This window comes from Abramis brama (assembly GCF_963993115.1).
Source record: "Abramis brama genome assembly, chromosome: 6".
Classification (NCBI taxonomy): Eukaryota; Metazoa; Chordata; class Actinopteri; order Cypriniformes; family Leuciscidae; genus Abramis; species Abramis brama.
This window is the reverse complement of record NC_139968.1, coordinates 27,366,663-27,387,001: the sequence shown is the minus strand read 5'-3', so window position 1 is coordinate 27,387,001 and position 20,339 is coordinate 27,366,663. Positions and strand designations below refer to the sequence as shown.

The window sequence follows — 20,339 nt, the reverse complement described above, 5'->3', positions numbered from 1 at the left end:
ATCAGTCCATATGTGCCACAATGATCTGGTTTGCTCTCAGATGACTTGGAATGTAATGTAGTCGTTTTTTTTTTTTTTTTTTTACTGCAGGCTAAATCAGGGATTCCCAATAACATTCCTGGAGCCCCAAAACTAACACTAAAGACCAGGATTATTTTTATATAAGTTTCTACATATAACAATTCAATTTAATATAGATATGAAGTGATGTATAATTAAGAACTAGTGTGATTTCACAATAGACAAAAATGTATTTATAAATTAGCATTAACCAAAAAACAAATGTGTTTTTGCAAAATATTCACTATTTAATGATATCTCATTCAGAATGTAATACTTGTACAACTGGTTATGTATACAACGTTGTTGTAAAGCATTAGGAATAACAAAATAATAATCACCTTTATACATGCCAAAATCATAAAATATTGCCCCATCATTACAGTATATCAGGCATCTGCATTTGGTAAATATACCTGAAGTGGTCAAGTAATTAGATGATATAATAACAAGGATAAAGAAAAAAATTAAACATAAATACCATATTCATGTCTTAAAAGTGTTTGTTTTCTGTATGACTGAGTAGAAAAGCTAATTTACTAAAACTCTTCCCACAATGATACAGCTTCTCTTCAGTGTGGCTCCTCTCATGTATATTCAAAGATGCTGACCACTTGTCAGGTTTTTCTCCAGTGTGAATTCTCTGGTGCAGTTTCAGTTCATTGTCTGTAATAAAGGTCTTCACACAATCAAAGCACATGTGATTCTTCACACCACTGAGTCTTTCCTGGTGCGTATTAAAATTGCCTATATGACCAAAACTCTTTCCACACAAAGAACACGCGTGAGGCTTCTCCTTTCTATGAACTTTCCGGTGGTTCTTCAGAGAATCTGCCCTAACAAATGTCTTATTACACTGATCGCAGTTATACTTTCTTTCTCCAGAATGAGAAAGCAGATGTAATTTAAGAGAGTTTGCATATGCAAAGCTCTTCCCGCACAGATCACACGTGTGTGGTTTCTCTCCAGTGTGGATTCTCTCATGTATTCTCATGTGTCCCGCCTGACTGAAACTCTTCTCACAGTGTGAACACTTATAAGGTTTTTCTCCAGTGTGAGTTTTCTGGTGCTGTTTCAGTTCAGCATCTCTAATAAAGGATTTTCCACAATCAAAGCATATGTGATTCTTCACACCACTGTGTCTTTTCTGGTGTAGCTTAAAAACGTTCAGCCGACTAAAACTCTTTCCACACAAAGAACAAACATGAGGCTTCTCCTTTGAATGAACTTTCAGGTGGCTCTTGAGGGATTCTGCCCTTAAGAACATATTACCGCACTGATCACAGCTATATGGTCTTTCTCCAAAGTGAGAACGTAGATGCGATTTAAGAGTGCTTGCATGTCTGAAACTCTTCCCACACTGATCACATGTGTACGGCTTCTCTCCAGTGTGGATTTTCATGTGTTCATCAAGAGATCCTTTTCTTGTGAAACTGTTCCCGCACTGATCACACGTGAAAGGTCTCTCTCCACTATGAATTCTAAAGTGATGCTTCAGATTTTGTTTGTTTGAGAAACTCTTTCCACAATAAGAGCAGGTGAAAGATTGTGTAGCACTTTTTTTCAGTGTGTGGCTTGAATTTTGTTTAACAGATTTGGCATCATGTGTCTCATTCTCTTCAGTAAATTCTTCACTCTCCTCGCATTCTTCCATCAGGTCTGAAATGAATGTAAAACAGGTTTGATTTTAATTAAATCATAAAATTCAAAATAGAAATATGAAGGAAAAAAACACAGGTGATCACTGATATTATAAGAAGAAAGTAACAGAAAACTGCTATGAAAAAAATTCACGAATGCAAACTTTAGGCCAGATTTTCGCTCACCGACGAGTTTTGTGAGATCGCCGACAAATGCCCGAAATCAAAGGCAAATCGATGCTCGTTCACGCGAGTGACAATCACACAGTGTGAATTATCAAAGACGCGATCTGAGATAATTGCAGATGAGTCGCAGACGCCCGTGAGATATTTGGAATGCTAAATATCTGGACCTGTCGGCGATTCACAATCCTGCTGTGTGAATGTGTTCTGACTGAAAACTACATCGGCGATGACCGACAGCCAATGAGAGAGCAAGAAACAGGGCAGAGGGAGTGTCGGGGAGGAGTTATAGGCCATAATATCAGTATTTTAATAGATATATTTACAATTATATCAAACAGAAACAAAGCACAAACAGCGCAGCACAGCTCACTTTGCAGAACACACAATTCTTGCTCTTGTCTCCCCAACCATTCCCTCCTGCATAATCTGTTTTTTCTCCTTTTCGCTGCAGATAAGCACACAGGCAATTTGGATCGCTATCGCTATCTAGGGAACTACACTGCGACCAAAATGGTCGCATATGCAACCTTTTGAAATGCCATTGCGACCCTAATTTTTAATGGGTCGCAAATGTATCACTGATTATTTTTGTACCTATGTTTTAGGCAATATGCTATGATTTACTATGAGCATTCATTAAAACAGAAATGTGTATTTTAAGAATACGTTTTATAACGTGCTCTGAGCATTCAACACATCAAGTTGGCTTCAGCCCCGCGACCGTTACTTAGATTAAAACGTACCATTGTATCAGTGCTGCGCTCTCTCTCTCTCTCTCTCTCTCTCTCACAAACACGGACGCGTGCACACAGAGAGAGAAGATAATTGTAAAATGAAAATTGACAGGCTATAGTTTAAATTTTGTTCTTGCTTGTTTTTTTTTTGTGTCAAAGTGTCAAAGCATTTTGTATTATCCATCCATCGTTTCTAAAATTCGTTAAATGACGGACGTTTTACTGTTAACACAGCCCTCGTTATGTGTCGGATTCATCTAACTTATACTTGATATTATTTTTAGAATAAGTGATTCGTTATGCTATTATTGGACTCCTGTCTATTCATTGTCAACTGTTTTCTATAAATATGTTTGTATTGGCTAACATTTATGCATGACATTTATGCAGCTAATGCGTGTCCTGTTTAAAATGTGCAATGTTCAAACGCAAAGACAGCACGTCACAAATAGAAGCCCTTTTCCCGGTATCATATTTGGATATTGGAATAATAAATTAAGTAGCCTATCTTAATTGTACACAATGTTCCTGTTTTTTGTTTTTGTTTTGTTTTTTTACTGTTTTTTAGGGGTTTCTTGACCAGCACACATTAAATGCAATGCAATATAATGCATGTGTGTCCTATGTGTGACATATTTTGCACACAGGTAAAGGTGCCCAATATCAGTCATTTCTAAAGTAAAAAAAAAAGAAAGTGCTTTGGAAAATCTCTTTGATATTGAATCTCTTTCCCTTGAATATTTGATTATCAGTAAATTTGTTTTCTATACAGAGATATCGATATCGGTATCGGCCATAACAGCAATATTAATATCGTTTATTATCGGTATCGGCCACAATTTTCACATCGGTGCATCACTACTTAAGAGTTCAGGAGTCTGCCCATCTGTGCCAACCATAGCATGTTGAGATCCATTTTGTACTTTATTGTGTACTGTATTTTCTATCGCAGTAAATCTATCCCAAACAATGTTAAAGAAAACAAAAACAACAAGGCATGTGGTTTAAAAGATGGCAAGTAAAATAAAAAGCACATCTGTATGCAATACAGTTTCATTATTGTTCATTATTATCTAGAGCGGCTTACTATAAATAATTTGTGCGACCAATCTTAAGTATATCAAGCGACGAAAATACTTTTTGTGCGCAAAAACAAACAAAAATAATGACTTTATTCCACTATTCATTTGACAACATTTAGGTTTAAAATGTAAGTCACTTCCATTAAAGGAGTAGTTCACTTTCAAATGAAAATTAGCCCATGATTTACTCACCCCCAAGCCATCCTAGCTGTATATGACTTTCTTCTTTTAAACGATTCATTTTCATTTTGAAAGTGAACAACTCCTTTAAGCTTATTTAGTGAACTGTTGCAGAAAATCAGAATAACATTTGCCTGCACCTCGTGTTCACAACACTAGTCTGTGCTGATCAGATCAAGATCATGATGCCCTCCATGATGTCCAAAAAAACCTCAATCACAATAATTACCTATTATTATCTCTGCTTAAAAAAAAAAAACAAATAAAAAGAAACAAACAAAAAAAAAAGTTTTATTCTAGCTTAATGAATGTGGTTAAGTTTCATTAAAAAAGCAACATTTTGAGAAAAAAGCTGAGAAAATCTTCTTTTTCAAAGACTACATCAGGATCGGATTCAGAACAATGATTAAAGTCCCCCTAGTCAATCATTTTATCCCTTAAAACTCTTCTTTGATCACCAAAATGACATATTTCAGCGTAACCTTAAAATAGCTTTAATGTAACTCTAAACCCTTGCATCGTTTAGTATGTACACAGATCCATGTTCAGTAATATGCTAATTAGCCACAATGGCTGAGAAAGAGTTAATTAAAAAAATGTTTTAGTAATATGATTGTGAAACGGATATAAAATAAAACCACTTTTAGAATATCTAATCTGACCCTCTTATTTTAACAATCAATATGAATGTTTTTCAAACCTCTTTACACTGACTATTTATTGACACTAAAGAAAAGAAAACTTCATTTTGTACTAATTTTATGGAAAGTATCCTGTATATTATTTGCTCCTTTAACTATGTTATTTCACCGCTCTTGCAAATTTTCTAACTACATCCACAAAATCTGCTGAACTGCTTGAAGTTTTATAACCTTAATGTTCTTTAGCATCATTAATGAGGAATCAAGAATAAACACGAACCTCTTTGTTCTTCAGTATCTTCATCTTTTATCCTGCAGAGTTCTGGATCACACATGTTCTCGCTGTTTCTCTTCTTCACTTGTAGACTGATGAGAATATTCCAGCATTTATCGGTGAATTGTTATAGAACCTTCACAAGAGGGTATTCCTGTGTAGTAGGAAGAGCAGATCTTATTAAGCAGAAGTTATTAAACTAATCATTTTAATTCACATATTTTAAGCATTTAAATTGTGTGTGTGTGTCCATCTTTCAAAAAGGTAATGTTATTGAATGTATTTTTAAAACAAATATATTCTACATGTTTATATTTTGCCTGTGATGTCTATCAATTTTTAACATTTTTATTCTTACCTTTATCTGCAGTATAGTCATAAGAACAAACAAATATTGAAATAATACTAGTTAAAATAACATTCCAAGTGATCCAACTTCATTTAACTTGTCATTTAGCAGATTTTGTTTGTTGATTTTAAGTGTTTTATTGCTGTTACATGAAACATGTGTCAGAGACTGTAATAGTATTATTTCTAACGATCTTATATTTATAAAATTATTATTAAATTAAAATAAATACAAATGACACCTAAGGTTACAGACCCTATTTCGATTTTCTAATAACTTCAATAGCTAATAGTCCAGTCATTTTAAGCCAAAATGGGGGTCAACCTTGAACAAATGGCAACAGAAGCAAACTCAACTGATTTTGTATCCTCAATATGTCCCGAGTAAGGAAAAAAGAGTCCCGAAGAATCCCATTAGGGGAAAGTTTCGAAAAAGACCCAAATATATCCTATTCATACGCATTCACTATTTTTCTTACGTGAATAGGGTAAAAATTTTAACCTTTTTAGATATCACCATGAACATTACTGAGTTGATTACTTACATCAAGACAAACAAAAAAATGTATTACAAGTTTTTTTTAAATTGTTTGTTAACATGGACAAACGGTGCATAATCGAATTACGTATGCTAATTTGCATAAATAACGTTACAACAACAGATCTAAACATTGGGTACAGCCAGGTGAAAATGTCTTGTTGAATCTTGTTGACATTTTACAGTAAAATACTTAATGTTAAGGTCTGAATGGAACACATTTAGGTTATACCCATGATCAGTAATACATAGAGGCATAGATGGGGTTTGGGGCTGTTTCCGCAGAGATAGCTAAGATCGTTTCCATACAATAATATTATCGCTCCAAACATCGAAAAACTCAAACAAAGAAAAGACAGACACACACACAAAAACCATCCTGATTTTAACACACACTATCGTGTCCTGCTCAATGTCCATTTCCGTCGGCAAACGCCAGAAAAGACGCACATATAGAAAACAATAAATCCCCTCTTTAAAAGGCTTCTTGAGGGTAATTGTGTGCTTTATAGTTATATAAATATACGCTTCACCGTGAACTGCTACACTCACCTCATCAGAAGATTCGACGCTGACAGATGGCGTTAGTAGTTGACGTCTTCTTCTTCTTGTAGGATTCCGGCGGTGTAGACGCTGCTGGGCGTATTACTGCCCTCCACAGGTCAAAGTTTGACCTAAATTCTCACATACAGTCCTGTATCATGCAAGAACTGAATAACTGCCTTGGAGATCAGTTTATGCTCGTCACTGTGACCAAACAAAGAGAAAACGCCTTAACTCCACGTCCTGCAAGTCTAATAAAGAATATATTTCTTTCTGTCCTATACTTTCTGCATTCTAGGAAAACATGCCCTATACTGTCTCAAGACTCCCACATTCACACAAGCCAGAAACATGCTTTCCTACAATGCACAAAGAATAATTCAACCCACAGTGCCCCAACCTCAATCTACACATTTTAACTGAGTCCCTATGGGACAAAATGTTAAATGAACATCTTTTCCTAACTTTAGGTTGTATGGAAAAGTAGTGTCTACTACACTGTTAGAAAAATCTGTAGAAATTACAGTATTACTGGCAACTACTTGCCAGTAACTTACTGTAGATTTAAATTGATGTTATTTATTGGCAACAATTTGTTCAAAATTAAATGAACATTAAACATTAACAAGTCTTTATCTTTACAGAATAAAACTAAAATAACAGCCTCATGCAAAGCATTCTGGGAACCAAAATCTGAAGGAAAAAAAACAGAAAAAGGTTGATGAAGATTTCTGGTTCCCAGAATGCTTTGCAGTAGATTGTTATTTTATAGTTTTATTCTGTAAAGACAAAGACTTGTTAATGTTTAATGTTAATTTAACTTTGAACAAACTGTTGCCAGTAAATAACATACATTTAAATCTACAGTAAGTTACTGGCAAACAGCTGCATAACTACAGCAAATGTTTTACAGTGTACCCCTAATTTCCTTTTCCCACCCTCTCTGCCATTCATTTATTAAGCCCTCTTTAATTTGTTCCCTCAGTTCCACTCTCCCTAATAGACCCCTTCACGGTTGACGTCACAGGAAAATTCTACGTTCGCAGTGCGCATGTCAGGGTCAGAAAGTTCATTCCATCCCATTGAATTGTGTGTTAACCAGAGAATTTCTCGTCAAGAAAAAATGCCTACTTGTTGCGTCGTGGACTGTGAAAATCACACCAGTTGTGGAGTCAAGTTTTTCAGGATTCCTGCAGAATCTCATCCGTTTAAAAAAAAAAAATAGACGACATCTGTTCAGATCTATTTTTTTTTTTTACAGTCTATGGTTCAGATAGATACTGCTATCTGCTAAGTAGCATGACACAGGTCACAATTAATGCCAGATATCGAACTTCACCTAACTATTAAACCAGTCTACAGTTTACAGAAAACATTTGTTTACTTACCATGGGCTTACCGTTGCTGTCACAATAACTGTCATATAACACAATAACACTACAAACACGAGCATCTTTGATCGTAGCATTGTCCCAGTCTGCCTGTTTATTATATAAAAAAATACACATACTTAACAGTGTTAAATTTGAAAAAGTACTGTTCGACAGAACTGCTTGGTTTGTTACCACAGTTATCTTGCGTGGTTCCTCGGCGATGAAGTTCCACATTTGCGGCTATCCAACACGAAAATGCATGCAGCAAATAAGCCGTTCACAATATTTTCTTCAGATAACTCCAAATTTCTCCCATACACTGGACTTGATTTTTGATGACTGTCGACAACTTTACAATCTCCACTAGCTATTCTTCTCTTCAACTCCTCAGCATACATTTCGACGACTGCAAGCAGGCTCTAATAATCGCCATTAGCTAAAACAAGTTTATTATGGTTATGTTCCCGTTCCTGTGATGGCAAAGACAGTGCATACCCTTGACACAACATGCCGGTCTATCAGCCGCACCATTTTTCTGCCCCCATGCTGCGCGCGCACCCAACCTAGGCGTTCGATGTTTACAAACATTGAAGGGGTCTATAATACATGGACATCTACTTCTCTTCCTAAGCTCTCCTTTGCAATTTTATCCACCCGCTCATTCAGTAGTTGACGTCATCACTGCTAGGCGACAACGTATGTTTCTCAAAAACCAAGGTAATTTCCAAGGCTGCATCCTTTGAAGTCTGCGAAGGTCGGACCGATAATGGTTTACTCATATTTAACGGCTCTGGTTTACTCTAGCCTACGAAGGATGAAAGTTAGACGGTCCGTTTCTGTATATGGGCCATTCTACAGATTGGTGCAAACTGCACAACCAAAAAACACATTTTAAAAGCATTTAAGTATTCAAATGTTAGATGTTTACAAAGATCCTTCTATCATCAATTGAATCCCACAATAATATTTAAAATCAGTAAGTTTAATTATATATAAAATCATCATTTATTTGGGTACTTTCAATTGGGAGGTGGCTGTCCCAAACCCTAACCCCTAAATTTCAAATTGTAAAAAATTATATTGAATTATTTTTTATTTTTTTATTTTCATGGTTGTTTTTAAAAAATATCTTGTGGATTTCTTTTAAAAAGTGAAGTAAAAAAAACAAAACATATTTTATATTTAATTTTTAAATCATGAAATATTATGTAAAAAAAAATGTGTCCCGCATTTTCATATCACTACCGAAACAGTGTGTGTTTTAGTCCATTGGCTGAGACTGATTTTAACCACACCCCTACATTTTTGATCAGGAAATATTCCTATGTCCCTCTCTCATAGCCTCCATTTCATTGTAGATGAAGGAATGTCACTACCAAACACCCTTTTCTGCAATTTTAGGGTGTTATTCCATAAAATTATTTTTTTTGTGTGTGTACAATTGCTCAGAACTGTGCTAGTTAAAATTTCACAATTCACAATTTAAACAATTTAAATTAGCTTGCAATGCTCAGAGAGCATTACAGCATATCAGACAATATAATAAACTACTGTGAGTTTATACGAGACAGACACCAGAGGGAGATAGTGCATGGTTGCAAAAAACTAAAAAAAAACTTCAGATGTTGAATAAAATGTGTAAGATGCAAAATGTTGTTATAAATATCCAGAGGACCAAATGTTTGCATGTTCTCAGCAGTGCCACAAGACAAAAACGTTATACCTATGAAAATGTGTTATCACAAAATGTAAGTAATTTTTTTTGTTAGTCAAGAGGCAAAAAAGATAATGATGATGAGCTTGATGTGTCTTATTTCTGGTCTTATTTCTATTTTGTTTTCAAGCAGATATGCACATTGTTTTGCTTTTTTTTATTAATGCACAAAACAAACATGAGATGCTTCATGCACTGTGCAAAACGTGCCGTAGAAATGCTGCATGCGGGTGAAGGGTTGCAGTTGAACCCACGGCCTGCTACGGTTACAGTTCTCAGTGCCAAGTTCCCAAGAGTGAGTGCAAAGCGTCAACTGAGATGCGACAGAATACTAAACAGTTAGGCTTCAGATCCCACAATGTGCTGATTCTTGTCCATTATGCATGTATGGAGACGATTTTGTAAATCATGATTTGATGGACTCATAAATCCAAGACTTCAAGTGTTAGTAGCACTTCCTTGAACATTAACCTCAACAAAACTACTGTTATGATCAACATTAAAAGAAGATTTCTGTCTCTTTGTTGAACAGGAAATAGTGGCCTACCAGAACCCAAAGTGTAAGAAAATTTCTAGATAGTGTGAACGAGTGGGTATAGAAATGAAATGACATTAGCTATTCAATGTACAGCTTACATGTAACTTTTGCGCAATGGTTTGGGATTGTTTATCGGATGCCAGTGGGATTATGTGCTTTATATTGAATGCTGTGCTGATATAATCTATATATCTATTTAAGACTGCTGCCTTACCTTGTCACTAGAACACACACCAATGGACTCTGTGGTTTATGTTCTGCAAATGATAAAAACATTCAGTTGATCAGTTCAGTTGTAAAATCTGAAAATATTTTTTCTTCTTGCTGAGAGAAAAAATGACAGGAAGGAGATGTAGAGGTTAGATAAGAGCAGAAACCACAAAGTAATGCATCTATACAGGGAACACAAGAGCTGATTTTTCTCTGATGCTTATTTAGCTACTGTAAAGACATCTCAAATACTGATAAATCCACACGGAATACGTCAACTATTCAGCTGAACTCATCACTCAAGCTGAGAGGACCAGTGAGGGCCGTGGCGAAGTAACCGAAATCTGGAAATCTGTAAACTGAAATCAAGAACTAGTGTTTTAGATTCTGTATTTCTATACCTTTCACTGAAAAACATTGTGCATTTTTGTTTTTTAAAATGATGGATTATCTACAAATAAAATACGCTATATTTTAATTTAAGGCCAGCATAATGCGACCTTAATCGACTAGCGTTTCCCAAACAGCAACATAGCGTTGTCCCAGATCCGGCCCACATTTGGTACTTGTGGAATCCTTGTGTACCAGATGTGGGCTGGATCTGGGCCCTGTCTGGGTTGCTTTTGTGAAAAATGTAAACAAAAAATATACTAACTTATCACCTTTGACTAGTATCAACTTTATCTATCAATATCATTGTTTGTTTTAAACGTAGGCTTATTACTTTTAATATTTAAAATTTTCACTTGTTTGTGAAAAGCAGAATTGAATTTGTGTTAGTACTTTTTATATTTTCAACGCTCTCAGATGAGAAGTTGTTAATCGGATATGATTAATAAATCTTTTTTATTCTCTTTGTGAATTTGGCTTTCATGTGGTAAGTTTTTTTTAATTATTTATTATGGGCACGTATTTTAGTAGGCATATTTGTCAGAATCTTTTGTTGTAATGTAATTTTCTCAAAAATTTTAACTGTAAATTCTCAGCCAGCATCTTTGTAATACATTGAGTATATATTAAACAAACACTACCAGAGGCTAAAGACAGATTTAAAACCATATACCAATTATTTCTATAATGGCCTCTGCAAATTTTGTGCAATGATCTTTCCACACACTGTAACTATGTCCCGTAATCTATTTCTGTTTTTAAGATTTGGGGCCCTATACCTGGTGCAATGCAGTGGCCAGGCGCGACGCAAGTGTTTTTTTGCTAATTTCAGCCTGACGCAGTTATAATTTTTACGTCCTGCGGCCCTTTGTTTAAATAGCAAATGCATTTGCGCCATGTAAATAGCGAATCTGTCATGGCGCGAGCGCAACTGCCTTTTAAAGGGAATGGGAAATTACAATCTGATTGGTTTATTGCACGTTACGCCCAAAAAACACCCATTACTCATTAAGAGAATAGGGACAACCCTTTTAGATCATGCACCGTGCGCGCAGACCATTTTTCCCGTCGTTAAACTAGCAAAAGTGGATCCATCGTGCGCTTTAGCCCATGCACTTAGTTCGTTAAAATAGGGCCCTAGTGAACCCTATCAGCACACAAATGAAAAAGTAATGACAGATTCAATAAAACAAGAATACATTTTTTTTATAAAAGTACTGTCCACATTAAAACCACAAAGCTTCTGTAAAAAATACATATACTGGTGGGCTTTCTTACACACAGCATCCACATGAGCTTCAAAAGTCAACTTTTCATCTATTACACAGCATAGGCTATGCAGGGGTCTCCAACACGTCGCTTGTGTATGGGATGAGAGTTATGAGACATTATTTAATAAATTTAAGTAATATATTACATGAGTAGCTCTGGGCCACTTTTATTTTTAAAAAGTAGCTCTCAAATGGAAAAAGGTTGGAGACCCCTGGGATATATAGGGACAGTTCTGTGTGAACGCCCACCTTATGGTCCTCTGAGTGTTAACACCTGCCTTCACAAAAAGTTTTATTGTTCTTTAATGCTTTATTATGGTTTCACTTTACATAGAGCAGATGTCTATTGTAACTGTAGGGGAATAACACTGCCCACATCACACCAACTCTTTGTGCGGCCCTATGAAGACAATCTAGCTCATGTCATTAGTGACCCATTGTCCTAGTAAAACTACACCTACTTGTTGCTGAGACGCTGAACAAAACATCCGATCTCAGTTTCCGCTCGGCTGCCAGAAGGTCCGTGTTCTGGAAAAAAAAAATACTTGTGATTAACGAAGGCTTGGATTCAATATCCCAGATTGAACATCTAGTGCATTTATCATAAACCTCTAAAGCAGAAGTAATGGATTTGTAGGTCATGCTGGTCACATGCTTTTTGAGAGTGTTTACAGGATGTGGCTTGTTACAGTTAGTTGTTTACAAGTCAGATCTACCAATATGAAACACAGAAATCAAGAGTTTATCATTTTAAATCTGAACTTTAGGAATAAGTGGCCTTGGCTTACTCTCAAGATAAAAACATCAAAGTAAAAAGCATTTTATCTTCTTTTTTTTGTGTGTGCTATTTTATAAGAAGCTTTAAAGTACTTAATGTGCCATTAGTCAGTAACACCATTAAAGCATCAATAATTTAGATGAAGAGCATCAATGAGCCACAGAAGCAACCGAATCACCCAAAAGTAATGACTGAGGTAGATTCTTTCTTCTGTTTTAGAAAAATATATACAAATCTGCAAATAAATCACATTTAGACGCTAAAACTAAATGTACGCTACTATAAACAATAGTTGCTGACAAATTCATGTATTCAGGTTTCTGACGTCAAAAAATTATTGATTTTTTTGTGATTCAATAAATTGACTTTTTAGGCTTAGGAGAAAGTCTTGAGTGATAAACAGTGTGCTGTATTTCAAGGGGAAAATTGATTTTTCAAGATTTGACCACTTTAATATTTACAATTATTATGTAATATTTACAATTATTATTATTATTAACAAGGGACAATAGGGAACGCTTATTATTTTGGTTCTATTTTGCAGTCTTGCACATGCATTTTTTTAACGCACAGATTGAATGCGAGAAGCTTCAAGCACTGTGACACATTACCAACTCCGCTCAGAATGAGGCATGCTGTGGTGTTTGGTCAGATGTGGTATAGGTGTCTATTATCGGAGATATGAGCAGAAGGTGCTGGAAACACTGCATGTGGGTGAAGGGCTGCAGACAAACTCACGCCCTGCAACTTAAAGAAATAAATGTGTTGCATTACTTCAAGACAACATAATTCATCACATTAACACAGAACAAGCAGTTCAGATCAACTTTTACCAAAAAACATGTATAGATACTGTAAAAATGACTGGCTATAGACTTGAACAGAACAAACATACTCGCGTTACAAAAAATGCAAAGAACTGAGCTGAGAATTGAAAGAAGCGGAAGAAGCTAGAGGTGAGAAAATATAACTGGAGGAAACTCTTACATAAACATGTCATGTAAGTCATGAAAGGCTGCACTGAGGATGATGGCTCACCTTGACCTTATGTTATATTCAGTGAGAACAATGAGTCGACTGAGATTAGACTGAATACAATGAACAAACTCTGAATATCTGTATTACATTTCCTACAATACAACATGCATGTGTGCAGATGCTTTTGTAATTAAGAATTGGCAGACTATAGGAACATTATGGATGGAATTCAAAAGAACATCCTTTTAATGTGTCAATTGAATTTCGTAATAGTGCTCTCCATTATTCCCACATGCACAAACATTCACCACACACACTTCTTTTCAACTTAACTAGATTTCTTTACAGGAAGTAGTGGCCAACCAAAACCCAAAGTGTCAGAAAATCTCTTGATAATGTGAACTAGTGGCTATAGAAGTGAAATGAAATCAAATATTCAATATATAAGTTTATGTAACTTTTGTTCACTGATTTGACATCTTAGATAGCCTATATTGTATTTTTAATGGCTTCTTGTGCTGCAGGATGTGCTAAGCTGTTAAACACCATATTTCTTTGTCATAATCACAACATTTCCTTTGTCCAGATTAAAACACCTGCCAACCCAACCGACTCTGTGATTTATTAGCTAAGCAGCAGCTTTGCCATTTGTTTGATATGCAAATAATAAAAACTGTTGTATTTGGTATATTAGACTGATGTGGGCAGGAACATTTTTTACATTCAGCTGTTAGTTATAGAGCTGTACTCTGAAAGGATTTTTTTTTTTTTTTCTGAGAGGAAAATGACAGGAAGGAGTTGAAGAGCTTTAGAGAAAAGCAACAAACCACAAGTAGAGCAAAGTGAACATAATCATGCAGAAAATCGGCACTATAACACCCTCATAACAGTCCCAACTCACAGTCTTCATCCTGTTTGTGTAGATGAAAGAGATGATTTTCCTCTAATGCTATAGAACTGTAACCGCCTCAAGATTCAAGAACTGAACTGAAGACTATTGGGCAACAATGGGAGTATGGGACGACCGAGGGGCGGGGCGGAGCGGAGCGATGTTTTCTAGACGAAGTAGCCTAGCTGCAATCTGGAAAGCTGAAACTGAAATCATGAAGTAGCGTTTTGGGTTCTGTATTTCTTCTCTATTTGTTTTGTTTTTGTTGCACACACACAAACATTTTTTTTTTTAAAACGGGTTCATGAATCACGAATAGGCCTTTAGGCTATTTTTTAATTACCAGCCGGAGCCCACCCTCATTGTAAAGGTCTTTTGTGTAACTAATCCCGCCTTTAGAAGCGAAAGCGAATTCACATATTTTAGTAGCACTATTAACTAAATGATCTTCGAAATGATCTTTTAGACGTAGGATTAGGCTACTTGAAGTTATACTTCGATATTCATAGATTTGAGAAAACTGGATCGAAATGGTCTTAACGCATTGTTGGATTTCATTACTCAAACGAACGCGCTCTAAAGTTTTTTAGGTTTCTCGGATATGTAGGGAATTGTGAATATGATTCATACGTCATTGTTCTTCTGTCTGTGGATTTGGTTCTCACGTGGTAAGTGTTTTTCATTTTTATTAAATGTGGTTTCACTGTCAAAAATAGCTATTTTATATCTTTCCACACAATGAATTCATTTGGCATTTTCAATATTGGTTAGGGTGGAGGAGGAATTGCGAAATAAGTGGTAAACTGTGAGCTTCCAACCAACAAAAAATCTTCAGGGAAAAAAAGGCATGTACGTGACCTACATGTTTGAATATGTTCAGCCTTTGAACTCAACAACATCTGGAAAACATCCTCTGTGAAAGAGAAAACAACTGACTGCAGTTCAGTTCCAGAAGAAATGATGTTAAAATTATGAACTAACATTTTTTTTTATAATGGGATAATATAATGGGCGTGAGTTTTAGTTAGTGAACTGTGGAAACTGTAGGTTTTTGTAATGTAATTGTCTCTAAAAATATAAACACATTTTTATTAAAGTTTAAAAAATGTTTCTGTTTGTGTTTCAGGTGTGTTTGGTGCTGGTGCAGATGAAGTGAAGTCAGTCTCAGTGATGGAGGGAGATTCTGTCACTCTAAACACTGATGTTAAAGTACAGAGAGATCTGATGGTGTGGGCTTATAGACATGACAGTTCAGAGATGCCTATAGTTAAAATCCATAACCAAATCATTGATATGTTTGACAGTAATGTGACATTTGGAGACAGACTCCAGATGGACAGTCAGACTGGATCTATGACCATCAGAAACACCAGAACCACAGACTCTGGACTTTATAAACTGAGCATCTTCAGCAGAAATATCTCATACAGAAGTTTCAGTGTTACTGTCTATGGTGAGTAAAATTAAGTGTTGATCAAGAAATCAAGATAGTGGGCTGGTGTAGGGGGATTGAGGGTTGGAGATATACAGATGTTTATGTTTTGTGATTGCTGGGATTATTATTAAATGAACATGCTGCTCCTGACCTGAAACATTTTAATGTTTTCCAGCTCCTCTACAGACTCCTGTCATCACCAGTAACTCTTCAAACTGTCCATCATCATCATCTGAACGTTCATCAGAGTCCAGATGTTCACTGGTGTGTTCAGTGTTGAATGTGAGTGATGTGACTCTCTCCTGGTACAAAGGAATCAGTGTATTGTCCAGCATCAGTGTGTCTGATCTCAGCATCAGTCTCTCTCTACCTCTGGAGGTGGAATATCAGGATAAAAACACTTACAGCTGTGTGATCTACAATCCCATCAGAAACCAGACCAAACTTCTGAACATCGCTCACCTCTGTCACACATGTGAAGGTACTTCAGTGCTGATATTATTGATGATTTAATTAATTATTTTAGATTTTGTTTAAAACAGATTTTCAACAGAGACGTATTAATTGAGATGCAAACATTGCAGGACTCATTCATAATTATTACTATTTTCTGTTTGTTCATTACAGAACTCATGCGGCCGTCACATTGGGTGGGAATATCATTTAGTTTAGTGATACTGGCTGTATTAGTTGTGGCGGCAATAATCTTTCTCAGAAGGAAGAGTGAACAACCAACACAAAAGGGCAAGTAATACTTTTTTCATCAAAGATATGAACATTCAGGGTATTAAATTAAGTTGTTCCACAATATCTGTTTTTAAAACACTATTTCAGACTTATTTTGTAGTTTGAAAATGTGATTATTATCATTAAAACAGTCCAGTCTTGTGAGGAAGAGGTACTTTATGCCGAAACAACATTTCGTGCACACTGTGTTCACAGTACGGTAAGACACTGTATGATTGTGTACAGAAACCTCAGCTTTTACCACAGGCGCTAAGAAAAGAGCTGTTTGTGCTTATGTGTCGAAGCAGTCGCTGTGCCATCCTGTGCTGATATTAGCGTTCATACTTTATCCGTGCAAAATATGGCCTAAGACACGTAAGCTATTTTCAAGCGTTTTAATGCGCTCTATTTTGCTTAATGTCTGTTTTTGCTTGCACTTGTCATGCTTAGGTTTCAAATTTACACAGTAGCGTCCTCAAGGCACTGTGCCATATCAGACAACTTTAGAAACTTGCAATTCAACACACAAACATGTGCTCTCATTTCTCAGGCCCAGAAGGGTTTGGGGAGGGTGGAGGTTTTTCAGTTGACTGTATACCAAGATTAAAGAATTACGAACCACCAGTTGACATTTTTGCTGCTCCACCATTGATTAACATTGAACAAAAATAATAATAATGTTGTTAATTAGCCAAAAATTCCCCAAAAAGTAATTTCAATAGCAAAAGCAATACTGAAGGCACCCCATTATGGCAGAAAATATTAGTAAGTCTAGTAAGTGTTTTTGACAATCTAGTAAAATATCATGTTTTGCCGCTATCATGTCCTGTGCTTGTAATTGTTTTGTTTTTTTGTTCAGCCGTTGTCCTTGAGGCGAAGTTGGATTTATAGTTTGTTTATTACTGTGGCCTAGAGAGGTCAATGTGCGGAAACTAAAGAAAACACAAAATTAAGAAAACAACATCACTTTAGCAACACATGTGCTGCAAATACTCACACAACACAACCAAGTACAGAAACACGCTGCAAATACTCACAATGCAACCGAATACAAAAACGCATTTTCAATGTGTTTCAGTATTTGGTTGCGTTGTGAGCATTTACAGCAAATGTGTTTTCAGACTGATGACAAGTTTTCTTAATGTGATGTTTTTTCTATTTGCATGTGGGTTTTTTTCAGTTGCAGCATGTTGAGCTTTACAAGGATTACAAGTACATTAACAGTCTGCTGGTGTGTGTGTGTGTGTGTGTGTATATATATATATATATATATCAGACACACACCAACAGACTGTTAATTATAACTATAAGCTTATAATTAAAATCTTAAAGGGATGGTTCGGAGTAAAATCAACCTAGGGTCATTTGCACCATGACCTCGATCCAACCCCCCGTGTCGAGTGTCGAGGTCACTTCTGTTATTTGGGAAAAGCATGTAAAAGTCCTGGCAGAAAGCGATGCATAAGGATGTAGTGAAACGACGCCCAGTTCCAGGAATGCATTAATATTTTGTTGGTAGTACCAGTTTGCAACAATTATTAGTAAACACTAAGTTGTTAACACTTCGGAAAAAATTATAATATGTCGTTTCACTACATCCTTATGCATCGCTTTCTGCCAGGACTTTTACGTGCTTTTCTCAACTCAGTGAAGTGACGTCGACGTCCGGGTTAGCGGTAGCATTTTACTCTGAACCATCCCTTTGATAAATTATAAAAAAGTGTGTGTGTGATATACAGTATATACACACACAAACACAGTTTTTTGTTTTACATGTTTTAATTTCTATGTTTTGTTTTCTTTCAGAAAGGTAATGGAGAAGACCACATCATATATTCCAGTGTTAATGTAACATGACATGCTCAGTGTATGTCCATGTTAAAAATACTGTATAAAAATACTGACATTTTTTTTTTGTATTTTCTATGACTAATATAACACTGCCATGTCATTTTCAAGTAATTAATTTTAGAGAAAGTCGCTGTGGGCTCAAGTGCATCTTTAGAGACCATAAGGGTAGATTTGCAGAGAGTTGTGAACAGTTGTTCAGATTTATTATATAAAATCCTGAGCTTCAGTGTCATCAGTATTTTATCAGTATTCCAGTATCAGGATTGTCTCTAGCTTGCACTAACATTCCATGTTATAAAATTTCAGTAAATGTATTAATATTCTTTATTCATTGATACATGTTTCTCTGGAATACTTGATTCCGATTGGTCAATTGCCATTTAAATATTTGTGAATAATCACAGCTCAGTGTTTGTCACCCATTTGAATCCTACAGTGATCTTCCATCACGCTCTAACTTGTTCTGCGGCGAGATGTTTAACTGTTAGACACAACATGTTCATACAAGCTCGACTATTATCATATTTATATTTGAGATTTGAACAGTGAGCTGAATGCATACTGTACTTATAAATACACATACACAATCATATTACTCTCATTTAAGTCAGTTGCTGTAGCCGTTCACATCAACCTTAACAAAAACCTTTCAGCTCTTTTAAAAATGGCCTTAACTCTGCATGTGTGTAGAGTTTTTTATATTGATTAAATACAGTATAAGCCTATTATTAGGTTTATATTTTTTTTACATCATTTTGTGTACATTTTTATATACGTTTGTATATTTTATTGTTAGATTTTTTTTTTACCAAATGTTTCATGTATTATGCCTTTACTGTGCCTTTAATTTTAAGACCAGCATTTCTAAGCACAACCTGACATTTTTTACAAGATTTGTGTGAACAGTTTGAATGGATCTACACAACCTGTCCAGGATGTTTTAGTCTGTCACCACTGCCAAGTCAGCATCCGGTTTCTGCTCTTCTGAATCCTGTTCCAGCTGAGAAACTGCCATTGATATGAATGATAATGCTAACAGATAGATTGTGTCTTTTGTTCATTTTATGGAAATCTTCTGTTATTTCTCTACGGTTATTTTTAGTTGTTCAGCTTGTCAGACTGGACATGTTTGTGTAAGCTGAGCTCAGTGCAGGAGTCTTTACACCCTTATTTAAGATGCTTTGAGCTCAGCAGAAAAACAAGTTGTATACCGCAGTGCCTTTTTTTAAAATGTAAAACCTCAACAAGAAAAAGTGTCCTTAATCCCAGTGTTTCCTACTGACATTGACATACTAATGTTATTTTCATTTAAGTCACAGGTACAGCAGTAACACGGCACCCTTAACAAAATACTTTGGTATTTTTTCATAATGTAGTGCTATCTAAAACTGCACTGAACTGTTTTTTAATCTGTATTGCACCAATAAAACTTTCTTAACCCAGTATTTATAAAGAATCTTTTACTTTTTACTGACTTCTGCCCGGACTAATATTCATTAATTATTTGATTAATACATAACTCAATAGTGTGTGTAAACTCTGTTAATTGTATAATGGAGAGAGTTCATGTCTGTGACACTAGAGGGAGCCAGAGCAGAGCTGACAACAGCAACCCTGTGTCCCAACAAAAGTTGAGTCCCAATTAACACACACTATGTACTTGTAATATCCAGCTGTCTAGTGTATGAAATTTATATGTGTTGTCATTTTGACATCCAGTGTCTCCACAGGTGAGTGTATAAAGTGTCTAACTTTCCACACAAATTAACTTTTTTCTTTTGGTTAACTGCATCATCCAGGTATTTGAAGGGCACATTTTCTTTTGTGGAATTTTCAGTTTGAACACTACTTGCACTGTTTGTACTACAAAATGTAATAGAATAGTGCACAAGTACACAAATTGGGATCCAGCAAAAGATTGTATAAGCCTATATAGTAAGATGGTCCACTAATATTATTG

At 35.6% G+C, this 20,339-nt stretch overlaps 2 protein-coding genes across 6 annotated transcripts; one reads left to right on the top strand and one right to left on the bottom strand.

Annotated features, from left to right (window-relative positions):
* Positions 1-285: 285 nt before the first annotated feature.
* Positions 286-6,385, bottom strand: LOC311085647 (uncharacterized protein). Of its 2 annotated transcripts, none has more exons than XM_084118206.1 (3): positions 6,236-6,385; positions 4,804-4,951; positions 286-1,719 (listed from the first exon to the last, which is right to left on the bottom strand). In XM_084118206.1, the coding sequence occupies exons 2-3, from the start codon at positions 4,856-4,858 to the stop codon at positions 554-556; spliced, it is 1,221 nt and encodes a 406-aa protein (XP_083974332.1). In that variant the 5' UTR covers positions 4,859-4,951; positions 6,236-6,385; the 3' UTR covers positions 286-553. The 2 variants fall into 2 exon arrangements, with proteins under 2 accessions (XP_083974332.1, XP_083974333.1); XM_084118207.1 differs by lacking the exon at positions 6,236-6,385 and adding an exon at positions 6,051-6,162.
* A 7,804-nt stretch (positions 6,386-14,189) lies between these two features.
* Positions 14,190-19,821, top strand: LOC311085663 (uncharacterized protein). 4 transcript variants are annotated; one of them, XM_084118235.1, is made up of 6 exons: positions 14,190-15,035; positions 15,139-15,216; positions 15,494-15,820; positions 15,978-16,283; positions 16,430-16,546; positions 16,681-19,821. In XM_084118235.1, exons 3-6 carry the CDS (start codon positions 15,538-15,540, stop codon positions 16,800-16,802), a joined length of 828 nt encoding a protein of 275 aa, XP_083974361.1. In that variant the 5' UTR covers positions 14,190-15,035; positions 15,139-15,216; positions 15,494-15,537; the 3' UTR covers positions 16,803-19,821. The 4 variants fall into 4 exon arrangements, with proteins under 4 accessions (XP_083974361.1, XP_083974359.1, XP_083974360.1 ...); XM_084118234.1 differs by lacking the exon at positions 15,139-15,216 and having other exon boundaries at positions 14,193-15,035; positions 16,681-16,748; positions 18,335-19,821; XM_084118233.1 differs by lacking the exon at positions 15,139-15,216 and having other exon boundaries at positions 14,192-15,035.
* Positions 19,822-20,339: the final 518 nt, after the last annotated feature.